At 39.6% G+C, this 12,934-nt stretch overlaps 1 protein-coding gene across 2 annotated transcripts in view; it reads right to left on the reverse strand.

Annotated features, from left to right (window-relative positions):
* Nucleotides 1–6,594: 6,594 nt before the first annotated feature.
* The window catches only part of grm3 (glutamate receptor, metabotropic 3), a 60,671-nt gene continuing 54,331 nt past the window's right edge, over nucleotides 6,595–12,934 (reverse strand). For both annotated transcript variants that reach the window (XM_067420135.1, XM_067420134.1), the window contains exon 6: nucleotides 6,595–12,927. In XM_067420135.1, coding sequence (XP_067276236.1) covers nucleotides 12,851–12,927 — 77 coding nt within the window. In that variant the 3' untranslated portion in view covers nucleotides 6,595–12,850. The remainder of the gene's footprint in view (nucleotides 12,928–12,934) is intronic.

The raw sequence follows: 12,934 nt of genomic DNA on the forward strand, positions 1-12,934 counted from the left end.
CATGGATTGATCATGCCCTGTGCAGGCTGGTGGTGGCGGTGTAATGGTGTGGGGGATGTTTTCTTAGCACACTTTAGGCCCCTTAGTGCCAATTGGGCATTGTTTAAATGCCAGGGCCTACCTGAGCATTGTTTCTGACCATGTCCATCCCTTTATGACCACCATGTACCCATCCTCTGATGGCTACTTCCAGCAGGATAATGCACCATGTCACAAAGTCACGTCACCATGAATCATTTCAAATTGTTTTTTTTAACATGACAATGAGTTCACTGTACTAAAATGGCCCCCACAGTCACCAGTTCTCAACCCAATAGAGCATATTTGGGATGTGGTGGAACGGGAGCTTCATGTCCTGAATGTGCATCCCACAAATCTCCATCAACTGCAAGATGCTATCCTATCAATATGTGCCAACATTTCTAAAGAATGCTTTCAGCACCTTGTTGAATCAATGCCAGGTAGGGCAGTAATAAAGTAAAGGCAGTTCTGAAGGTTAAAGGGGGTCAATTACAGTATTAGTATGGTGTTCCTAATAATCTTTTGGTGAGTGTTTATTGTCTTTTTAGAGTTGATTTGAATACTGTTTGCATCACTGAATCATAATTTTCCTGTTTATCACTGTTAACTTGCTTAACAGTGAAACAATCTGTATCGTATAAAGCTGTATAGTAATAAAGGTGACTCGACTTTACTTAATTTTAGTATTTCACCGTATGTTCTCAACTTGAGTGTTTGTATATTTTAATATTTTGTAATAATCTTCTTATACAATTCAATGATTTATACATTCACAAGTTTTATATTGTGATGTCATGGCTGATTTGATTACATCATTTGCAGTGCTTCATGGGATGAGAAGTTCCCATGATGGGAAGTTTTTGTCTTATATCATGATATGAGTAATTTTATTTCACGATAACGACACTATATGCCAAAAGTTTTGGGACGCCTGCCTTTACATGCACATGAACTTTAATGACATCCTATTTTTAATCTGTAGGAAACAATATGGAGTTGGCCCACCCTTTTCAGTGATAACAGCTTCAACTCTGCTGGGAACAAGGTTTGCCATTCTTCTAGAAGCGCATTTGTGAGGTCAGGCACTGATGTTGGACGAGAAGTCCTGGTTCACAGTTTCCTCTCGAATTCATCCCAACGGTGTTCTATCGGGTTGAGGTCAGGACTCTGTGCAGGCCAGTCAAGTTCCTCCACACCAAACTCTTTCTCTTCTTTCTCAACTATTCATGTTCACTTAAGACATAACTGTCAGTTTACTTATACATGTGTGAAAAGTTACGTATATTTACGTGTATGTCTAAGAGTCCCATTAGGCGGCAAAAAGCACTCAGTTCAGTACTCACGCGCTCTATGAGCAGTGACTTCGTGTCGCGCGTTTCTCAGACAGCACTGAGCACTGAGAAACAGTCTCCCAGAGAGTGCATAAACTGAAATGAGTTGTCTTCCGCTGCTAATTGCATTTCAATGGGTTTAAATCACCTGTTTTTGAAATGCAGCGTTAAAAACTAATGGTTTTGTGAACGCACAGCATCGTCACATGAGCGTAACTGTGATAGACACCGCCGCTTGACACGTTTCTAGCAATATATCGCCCACCCCTATCGCCTTGTTTGATTGATTTATTTTTTTGCCATTCTATTGTAAATTTGGTTGTCTTTCAATTTTGCATTATTTTGGTTGATAAAAGGCAAGGAAAACGACAAAAAAGTGGTCCATACTGCATATGTTTTGTGCAATATTTTAATCGCCTTCTAGTCGAAAATATCGCCTTCAATCAAAATGTGGCCTTTTACAGGTCCTTCTAAAAAAAATTAGCATATAGTGATAAAGTTTATTATTTTTCATAATGTAATGATAAAAATGTAACTTTCATATATTTTAGATTTATTGCACTCCAACTGAAATATTTTTTGATCTTTAATTGTTTTAATACTGATGATTTTGGCATACAGCTCATGAAAACCCCAAATTCCTATCTCAAAAAATTAGCATATCATGAAAAGGTTCTCTAAACGCGCTATTAACCTACTCATCTGAATCAACTAATTAACTCTAAACACCTGCAAAAGATTCCTGAGGCTTTTAAAAACTCCCAGCCTGGTTCATTACTCAAAACCGCAATCATGGGTAAGACTGCCGACCCGACCCTGTCCAGAAGGCCATCATTGACACCCTCAAGCGAGAGGGTAAGACAAAGAAAGACATTTCTGAACAAATCGGCTGTTCCCAGAGTGCTGTATCATGGCACCTCAGTGGGAAGTCTGTGGGAAGGAAAAAGTGTGGCAAAAAACACCACAACGAGAAGAGGTGACCGGACCCTGAGGAACATTGTGGATAAAGGACCGATTCCAGACCTTGGGGGACCTGCGGAAGCAGTGGACTGAGTCTGGAGTAGAAACATCCAGAGCCACCGTGCACAGGCGTGTGCAGGAAATGGGCTACAGGTGCCGCATTCCCCAGGTCAAGCCACTTCGGGCTACAGAGAAGCAGCACTGGACTGTTGCTCAGTGGTTCCAAAGTACTTTTTTTGGATGAAAGCAAATTTTGCATGTCATTCAGAAATAAAGGTGCCAGAGTCTGGAGGAAGATTGGGGAGAAGGAAATGCCAAAATGCCTGAAGTCCAGTGTCAAGTACCCACAGTCAGTGATGGTCTGGGGTGCCATGTCAGCTGCTGGTGTTGGTCCACTGTGTTTTATCAAGGGCAGGGTCAATGCAGCTAGCTATCAGGAGATTTTGGAGCACTTCATGCTTCCATCTGCTGAAAAGCTTTATGGAGATGAAGATTTCGTTTTTCAGCACGACCTGGCACCTGCTCACAGTGCCAAAACCACTAAATGGTTTACTGACCATGGTATACTGTGCTCAATTGGCCTGCCAACTCTCCTAACCTGAACCCCATAGAGAATCTGTGGGATATTGTGAAGAGAAAGTTGAGAGACGCAAGACCCAACACTCTGGATGAGCTTAAGGCCGCTATCGAAGCATCCTGGGCCTCCATAACACCTCGGCAGTGCCACAGGCTGATCGCCTCCATGCCACGCCGCATTGAAGCAGTCATTTCTGCAAAAAGATTCCTGACCAAGTATTGAGTGCATAACTGCATATAATTAAATGAAGGTTGACTTTTTTTGTATTAAAAACACTTTTCTTTTATTGGTTGGATGAAATATGCTAATTTTTTGGAGATAGGGATTTGGGGTTTTCATGAGCTGTATGCCAAAATCATCAGTATTAAAACAATAAAAGACCTGAAATATTTCAGTTGGTGTGCAATGAATCTAAAATATATGAAAGTTTATTTTTTATCATTACATTATGGAAAATAATGAACTTTATCACAATATGCTAGTTTTTTTAGAAGGACCTGTATATCCAATTAAAATTTAATGGACTGGTCTACTTTTTAATTGTTTATTTATTTATTTATTTTAAAAAATGTATTGTGCTTAATATGAATATGACAAGCTAAGTAAAGATTGTTCTCTAACGATTCTGTTTCACAGAAAGAAAAAAAACAGCATACAGGTTTATCATGACAGAGAGAAGACGATCACAGAATTGTCATTTTTGGGTGAACTATCGCTTAAAGTAATGCTGCAGCGGTGCAGCAAACGCTTTGTACGCTCCTCATTAGTTCTCTCACTATATCCGAATGTCATCTCACTTTCTTTTATTCTGACTCTCACTCATTCCTGTGATTCCTCGTCTCCCAAGGCTTCAGAAATATTGTTGTAGGTGGAAGAGTTTGTGTCTAACCTGGAAAAGTGCAGCCGTTCTGATATCTCCCATAAAAGCCTTGACTCTGTGCCACAGCCATTAGAATTCCACTGAGGACAGAAGAAGGGTGATGTGTACAATTCACCAAAAAAACTCCCTCACTATCTCTATCCCTCAGCCATCACTTTACCTCTAGTTCTCATGCTCTCATTCATGCCGTTCTCTCTCTCTTTCTCTCACCTGTCCTCTCTCTCCTCAGGCGAACTTATGTGGCTGATAAAAGGAAGGGTTTTCAAAGGCTTCAGCACTTCAGCACTTCCGATGTATTATTCTGGCCAGAAAATCCCTGGCAAAAATTGCATTCCATTTTCCCTACTCATAATCTCTTCTACTTCATCCTCTTTAGAAAGCCAGAAGCCAGCTGATTGGATGTCAGCAGAATAATTTAGTAGAAGAGAGAACACACAGGGAAGTTTTTTTTATTGGGGAGGAAATGCTCGTCTTTGTGAGACATCTGAATCCATCACAGACACTGACACAGAAAGCGTTGAGAAGGTATGCCAATGTATGTGTGAAGTGCGATAGATTTACTGTTATCCCACAACCCCAAAATGAGGAAGAAAAACGACAATTCATCATTTAGTTGGTTTATTGTGATGTCATAATGTCCTTTTTTATTGCACAATGCACCATGGGTACTGTTCTATTGCTTTGTGTTCAAACCGAAAAAAGTTCAGTGAATTCCCGAAGTACGTTTCACACATTTATACTCTTTTACAGATTTTAAGGAGAGTTTTTAGTGAAAAAACTTGTTAACCTTTACACACAACTTTGAATTCACCCCAAATTGTTCTTGATACATCCAATGAACATGCCGTTTCAGAAAAACAGATTGAAAAATGTATATGGGATTGACAAATGTACTGTGTTTACTAACAGATGTGACTCTAAATTAGCCTGTACGTACAACGGAAAACAAAAATCAATCCCATTTTCAAACTAGCAGGCCTGTGTGGAATCAGTTCCAGAATTCACCGTATTGGAACGCATGTCCTTCACAAAGTAATAAACACCCTTTCTGTGTTCATTTATTGAATATTTTGGCTAATTTCAGAATGCTTTCCACGTCCAATAAAATGTAATCCGCAATACATCATCTCAGTGTAACACTTTATATATATTTTTTTTTGTTTAAAAAAAGTACTCTATTTGGGCCTGGTCTTGAGTTAACCTAGTAAACATCAAGACTTATTTGGATTATGTATGTATTATTTAGATTTAGTATTTATTCTAAATACACTAAACAAAATTATTAAAACAACACTTGTTTTTGCCCCTATTTTTCATGAGCTAAACACAACAATCTAAGACTTTTTCTATGTACGCAAAAGGCCTATTTCTCTCAAATATTGTTAACACATCTGTCTAAATCTGTGTTAGTGAGCACTTCTCCTTTGCCGAGATAAGCCATCCACCTCACAGGTATGGCATATCAAGATGCTGATTTGACCGCATGATTAATCGCACAGGCGTGCCTTGGGCTTGTCACAATAAAAGGCCACTCTAAAACCACTATTTTCCTCACACAGTGCAACACATCTCCTTCGCATAGAGTTGATCAGGTTGTTTATTGTGGCCTGTAGAATGTTGGTCCACATTCCTTTTTAATGGATGTCTGAAGTTGCTGGATATTGGCGGGAACTGGAACACGCTGTCATATACGCTGATCCAGAGTATCCCAAACATGTGCAATGGGCAAAGGAGAAGTGCTCACTAACACAGATTTAGACAGATTTGTGAACAATATTTCCTTTTGTGTACATAGAAAAAGTATTTTTGACTCATGAAAAATGAGGGCAAAAACAAAAGTGTTGCGTTTATAATTTTGTTCAGTGTATATTTTTTATTAAAATACTTTTGGCTACTACTGCTGCTCTCTCCCCCAGCCCAATTTCATCCTCTGCCCAGACACTTAAAAGGATAGTTCACCCAAAAATGAATATCGTCATCATGTTCTCATCCTCGTGTTAAATCTGTATGACTTTCTTATCTGCAAAACACAAAATAAGCTTGTTTGAAGAATGTTGCGGGGTGTTTCACAAAAGAAAGAAAAGTCATACAGGTTTGGAAAGACATGAGGGTGAGTAAATGATGACAGAACTAAAAATTTTGGGTGAACTATCCCTTTAACAGTGCTTTTATCTAGCACTTTGTTCAAATGCTACACTCTTTGCTAGTTACTGAGTCTGTAAAGTCTATAATTCACACATCAACCGAACTTGCTTTTAATATTTAGATGCCAATCCTGTAAGTGTAAAGTACCGTACTGTTTCCAATTATAAGACAATTTAAAAAATGGGTGCGTCTTATATTCAGGGTCTAGACTTTTACATGCCAATAATACACACACAAAAAGGTGTCACCAAATACGCGTAAAAAACAAATGTGCTAATACTGTCATAGTGTAATGTTAGACTTTTGCGAGCGCAAAAAGAGTTCTTTAAAAACGCAAAAGTCTGTGTGAATGTCATGTTTGCTTGCCTCGCTGATGGATCAAATCTTCCCCAGTACCTAATTTTTAAACGCAAGACGGTACCCAGATTTCAAAGATTTGACTTCTACTGTTAATGAAATTTTGGTTGGCTACATGGTTATCACTACTATGAGAAAGATAGCCTAAGGCCCCGATCAGACAGAACAAGTTTTTTGCCGTGAGAGGCACTTTTTAAAAATAGTTTTCTATTGGCAGTGAGCATTTTCCGTGCCATTTATGCATCCCGGGTGCCTAGCGTTTTAGCCCCCTGCTGCACCTAGTGTTTTTGTAGGAGTGCTCTGAGTGCCTGAAGTGGAAAAAATTAACTCTGAGCACAAAAGCGCCCAACGACATTCACTTTTTTAATCGAATTGGTCCAAAGTTGTCCAGTTGAATTGATGGAAAGGCAGGCCTTCCTAATTCTCCTACTAATACTATGTCCTAAATCTATGTACTCTTTTTGTCAAAAAGTACACACTTTTGAGTGTGTAGCAAAAAAGTAGACAAGCTTTGGGACATATACTTCGTCTTTAACGGACAGCTCTATCTTAGTTATGTGTATCCAGTCACTGTTTAAACTGCACTGCCAATCATCTTGTCACAGTTAAAATCCTCCACATTCAGTTTAATTTAATTTCCTACCGTATCGGATGGAATTGTAGTAGCACGTTAATCTGCCAGACTTGGATATTTCATGCAGAGACTCCCCTCATGTGTTTGCAATTTGAATATGATGTTGTGTTTAAAGTTAATGGCCAAATGTATCATTACAAAAGTTCTCAGTGCTGTTGCAGATGAACTGTAATGTGGATAACACTGAATAAATATCAGGTTCAGGTTAACCAAACGTTTAGCTGATAACAGTACAGACCATAGACCATTAAAAATATGGACGACTCGACATCATCCGTTTCCGCTTGGCAGATTTGAAGCTTTTAGGCAGCCTGCACGGCGCGGACATCTTGGGACCGAGTCTGCGCAGTAGCGATTTCGGGACCGGAGTTGCGCAGTAGAGCGCAGGAAGTAGAGCAGGAAGTACAGCTGCGATATCAAAAGCCCACCCACACTCTCGCAGATGCAGAACAATTAACTTGCATCTTCTTACACTCTTTCCATAAACTCTCATTGTGACCAAGCCTGTAGCACTCATGTAAAAAAACTGAAGCCAACACACCTCAAACGCCCCCAGGCGGTTGGTCCCAGTTTAGCTCATAACTAGCCTGACAAGCCAGACACACATCAAGATTTGGTCTGGAAACTCACCATTGACAGGGCTCAATCCGAGGGGCGGGATAAACGGTTGTCTTTCAAACTCCCTCTGCACGCGATAGGATAGCGCTACAACCAGCCAGAGCAACGTGAAGCAGAGCTCGCTGACAGATTAAACATTCGCCGTATCCGGTCGGCAAAACTCCGAACACATCTTCCCTTTTTAAGAATGACTTCAGTGCCGTTCTTTGTTCTTTTCTCAGAGAAAAGCTTAACTCCAAGTCTTCCAGAGTCGCGGTCAAAGCTGATTTGAAAGACCGCCGTTCGCCAGCTTCTGCGTTTACTAGAAGCACGCAAACGCAACTCTGCCATCATTATGTTAAGCCCCGCCCACCGACTATATACACAATGTGATTGGCCTGACCAGAGTTTGGCGTTTACAGCTCATAACTGTATTGAGAGTTGCTGGACGATACTTGCGGCAGATTAGATTTGCTGCCGCTAGGATGCGTCTAGATTTCTAGGCTAGCTCAAAACCCCAAAACTAAACAATCAAATTTCACATCATATATTTTTTTCCCCCCCAAAATATATGGTTTCTTTCCTTTTAGGCAGTTTTTATCACACTGATTTCATTTCAAGAGTTTGTTTTTTAATTAAGTGTACGTTTTAGTTATTTGATGCTATAAAACCGAAGGTGTGACATTATGACTGACAGCTGAGATCGACAGGCACTAACTGACTTTTTTCGGGAATTTCTGGAGGAGATTGGAGCTTTAGCTTTAATTTCTACATTCCCATGTTTATTTCACACCGACATAATGAATTGTTCTGCATCTGCGAGAGTGTAGACGGGCTTTTGTTATCAGGGATCTACTTCCTGCTCTCTACAGTGCATATTTTAGTCCCGAGATCACTACTGCGCAGACTCTGTCCCAAATCTGTGCAAGATGTCAGCGCCATATTTAGACCTTCGGAGGCCTTACCAGCGTATTTTCTTCAGCGTAAGAGAATTATGTTGCGTCGGTCATATTTTTTCATGGTCTATGGTTGTGACAGTGACAGTAAGACCCGCCTTCTTTGATTTGATTGGTCATTTCAATCATTTTGACATTGATGAGCGCAGAGTCCACTGAGGTAGAGCAGCCAAAAAAATTAATCAGCATACAAATTTTACTTTTTAAATTTGTGGTAACCCCCCCCCCCCAAGCTTTACTCATTCTACACTAAAAGGATAATATAAGACAAATAAAAGTAGAAAATATGAATTATGTTATTTGTATTTATTTATTCATAGCTCAGACAAAATCATTAGCTTTGGTCTGGGTGGTGTCTTATAATTAGGGTCGTCTTATATTTGGAACAATACGGTACTTGCTTTGGTTGCCTAACCTGATTTTCCAAGTGCAACTTTACAATCAGCCAATCAGATTTGAAGGGACAAGTTTACAGTTTATGTCCAGTTTAGGCTTACAGTAAGGGTTTGCTTCTGTATCAGTGTTATTTACCTAACAAATCCCTCTGAATTGAGGGATATCTTATGGGTACGGATAGGGTGAGGGAGAAATACATTTTCAGACAGGAATGTTTTTCCACAATCAACAAAATATGTTGAGCCAGGAAAGCGTCTAAAATTCAAGACATGCGACTTTGGTTATAGTCTCTATTTCACAACCAAACTGTTTATGAAACTCAGCGATTTTAGCACTTCAAACAGGACTGGAAACCGTATTCTGCTGTGGTGTGTGAAGATTTATGTCACACACGAACATTTCTATGAAAGTTATCTTTAAACTTTTCCATGCAGTGACACGTTTAGACACAGCTGGCTGATTCTGCAGTAAGACCCTCGATCCCCACTCTGACTTGAATGAAATTGCTGCAGTGGGTGAGGGAGGCTCGCTCTCGAGTTGTGTTTCTGCGCAGACTGCAGTCTCGCCTCCCTCCTAAACCATTTCTAAGCCACTCAGATGAAACCGCCACATTTGACTTTTTCTTCTTCTCTCAAAAACATTCTTAAAAGAGACTAAGGCTGGAATGAGGACCCCTAGCAACTTAACATGTGGAAAGGGGATGTGTGCAGATTTTGGTATAATGTTACCTCACCACAGCAGTTGCTGCGTATCGTGCTGGAGTTTATGGGGCAGCAAACTGCTTTACATAACCTCATGATGTTTTTCTCCCTACATTCACTACTTAACTTTCATTGTTTCAAATATAGACTGTATCTGCTGTCCTCATGTTGCCCTTTGTTTTGTAGGACCATTTCAAGTATAGTGAGCATTTATACTGTAGATCTCACCAGTGACCACCAGAGTACTGGTTTCCAGGGTGTCACTATGCAGTTGCTATGGCATTTCTACAGTGTCGTGGGTGGTTTTCAGTGTGTTGCTATGCAGTTGTTAAGGTGTTCTAAGTGATTTTAGCATTTTATTTACTATGCAGGTTCTAAGGTGTTCCGGGTGGTTTTTACAATGCCATTGTGCTAGGGTGTTGTAGGTGGTTTCCAGGGTGTTGCTATGCAGTTGCTAATGTGTTCTAAGTGATTTTTAGCATGTTACTTACTATGCAGGTTCTAAGGTGTTCCGGGTGGTTTTTAGAATGCTATTGTGCTAGGGTGTTGTAGGTGGTTTCCAGGGTGTTACTATGCAGCTGTTATGATGTTCTAAGGGGTTTTAAGCATGTTACTTACTATGCAGGATCTAGGGTGTTCTGTATGGTTTTTAGAATGGCTAGGGAATTTCTATGGTGTTGTAGTTGTTTCCACGGTGTTACTATGCAGCAGCTATATATGTTCTAGGTGTTTTGCTTGTAGTTGCAGTTGCAGTTGCTTGGGTGTTCGGGTGGTTTTTAACATTAACCTGCAGTTGCTAGGATATTTTGATCAGTTTCCAGGGCATTGCTATGAAGTTTCTAAGGTGGTCTGAGCATTGTTTACCATGTTACTAGGGTATTTTGGCTTGTTTCCAAGGATTTGCTGTCTGGGTATCTATTTTGATCCATAGATATGGCTTTAATTCTTACTTTAATGTTAGTCCAATGGATGTTTACACACTCTAAAAAATGATGGGTTAAAAACAACCCAAGTTGGGTTGAAAATGGAAAAACCCAGAAATTGGGTTGTTTGAATGGGTCCATTTACTAGGGTTCAAACAACCCAATTTCTGGGTTTGTCCCTTTCCAACCCAACTTGGGTTGTTTTTAACCCAGCAATTTTTATTTTTATTCATTTGCCAGGCACAAATTGTTAATTTTAAGTCTAATTAGGGGTTTGTTGAAAATCCTAACCCTACTTTTCAGCAGAAGTAATCACAAATATGTGGGTAAAAAAAAATAATCATGCATAGTTAAAAAAAAAGCATAAAGTTATATGGGCTTGGCTGCATTTTGATTTTATGTGTGTGTATAGTTTTACTACATCTCTTGTGCTTCTGTGAGCAAATCTGTCTCCATTGGAAGACTAAATCTGTCATTGATTGGTTGTCTTTCTGTTATCTGATTTTATCGCTCCTGCTGTGCATGTTCACCTCCTGTTAACTGACACAAATGATTTCCTTTGCTGCCATGCTGATGAATTATGAATGTTGAGAGCTTTAGCATTTCTAGGTTACTGTTACATGTTTGTTTACTATATCACTGTATGACGGGCCAAGAATGGATGATCCTTATATTACATGATACAGTTTGACACTTGCATTAGGTAACATGATATTGTACAGAATCCCTTGAGGCCAAGCGATGGCCGCAAGCTAAAAACAAACTTTTAACATTTTAGCTCTCCACAAACCGAGCGTCCCTCTTTCTTCCAAACAAACCAACGGAAAAACATAGAAATGTATAAAACTTCTGAAATGTAAAAAAAGATGTCTGTAAAAAAAAGGGCCTGGTCCCCCTCCCGCCAAAAGGCTCTGAGGAACCTCTCGTATTAAAACTATAGGACAAATGATAAGGCACAACAAGCCGATATTGAACAACAGAATACATTATACATTCACTGCATCACAAAGCATCTCCCACATCAGAAACGCAAGCGATTAAGCATTTTTCCACTAAAATGGTGCCGGTGCCAGAGTTGAGGTACACAAAAATTATAAAGCAGCACAACTGTGTTCAGGATTGATAATAATAGGAAATATATTTCTTTAGCAGCAAATCAGCATATTAGAATGATTTCTGAAGGATCATGTGACTCTGAAGACTGGAGTAATGATGCTGAAAATTCTATCACAGGAGTAAATTAGATTTAAAACAGTACTTTTAAATTATAATAATTTCAGTTTTTACTGTATTTTTGATCAAATAAAGACATGTATAAATATGTGTAATGCATATTGCAAATGTGTTTATTTTCAAATATATAGTGTGCATAAATATTTGCAGTAGTTTTTGTAGTTACCCTATTACCCTACTAAACATTACCCTATTTTCTGCTCTCTGACAGTACCGTTTCCTGGTTTGTCATAAGCCGGTTTAAGGTGTAGACGTGGACCCGTTATTTTTTTTTTTCCTTCGGAAAAATCAACTTTTACCCAGTAGAAAACTGCAGGGCGGCAACGGCACCATGATGGTGGAAAAGAGGTATGTGTCAACATTGTAAGATTCACAGTACCTCACACGCTCATCTTCCAGACTTTCCATCCCTGAAGGCTACTCGTCAGAGGCAGTGTAAACATATATAACGTCTCGAAACACTGCATATCTGTGCTGCAACATAAACATGCATCACAGCTATTAACATAATACTTATGAGATGCAGTTAATGTAATATGTTTTCAGATGTCATGACAGTTTACTAAAATGGTGTTGTAGCCTCTGGTATCAAGCCACTGCCTGTAATGAGACGACGTGAAGTTTGAGGCGCGAGCGCTCGCTCACTCGATGGTTTTCCTGCTCTGGACCTCATGACCAGCGTAGACTCTAACACTGTCGACGTGTGCTGTTAAAACCATCAGTTAAGATTCTGTACAAAATGTACAACATAGAAATACATACAGTTTAGATTATTACAATGAGGCCTACAAAAGAAAACGACCACAAATTGTGTCCAGTATTGCAGGCGGAGCCATTTCTGTCAGTCTCTACTGTGGCCCAAGTTTTACATCATCACATCATGGCCGTTTACAACATACATAATAAAACTATCAAAACAACAGTTTCCAAAATCTCTCTATAAAGGATTTTTTTGTTCTTTTGTTTCTCTACAACAATGTCAGTTAATATTTACAACGAGCCCTAAAAATAATTTAATAATAATCATAATCATACACACTTTCTACACATTGTAAGCAGACCTAGTTCTTGGGCAGAGCACAATGTGTGCTGATTGGCTAACAGTCGCTAAGGAGCAGGAGTCTGGAGGAGGGGCGGGGTCACAGAGAGGAAGTGGTGGAGTCAACGATCTCTCTTCCGTTGCACACCGTCGGAACGTACTGGGCAGTCACGGATGCTTAGGA

Source organism: Pseudorasbora parva, chromosome 16, assembly GCF_024679245.1.
Source record: "Pseudorasbora parva isolate DD20220531a chromosome 16, ASM2467924v1, whole genome shotgun sequence".
Classification (NCBI taxonomy): Eukaryota; Metazoa; Chordata; class Actinopteri; order Cypriniformes; family Gobionidae; genus Pseudorasbora; species Pseudorasbora parva.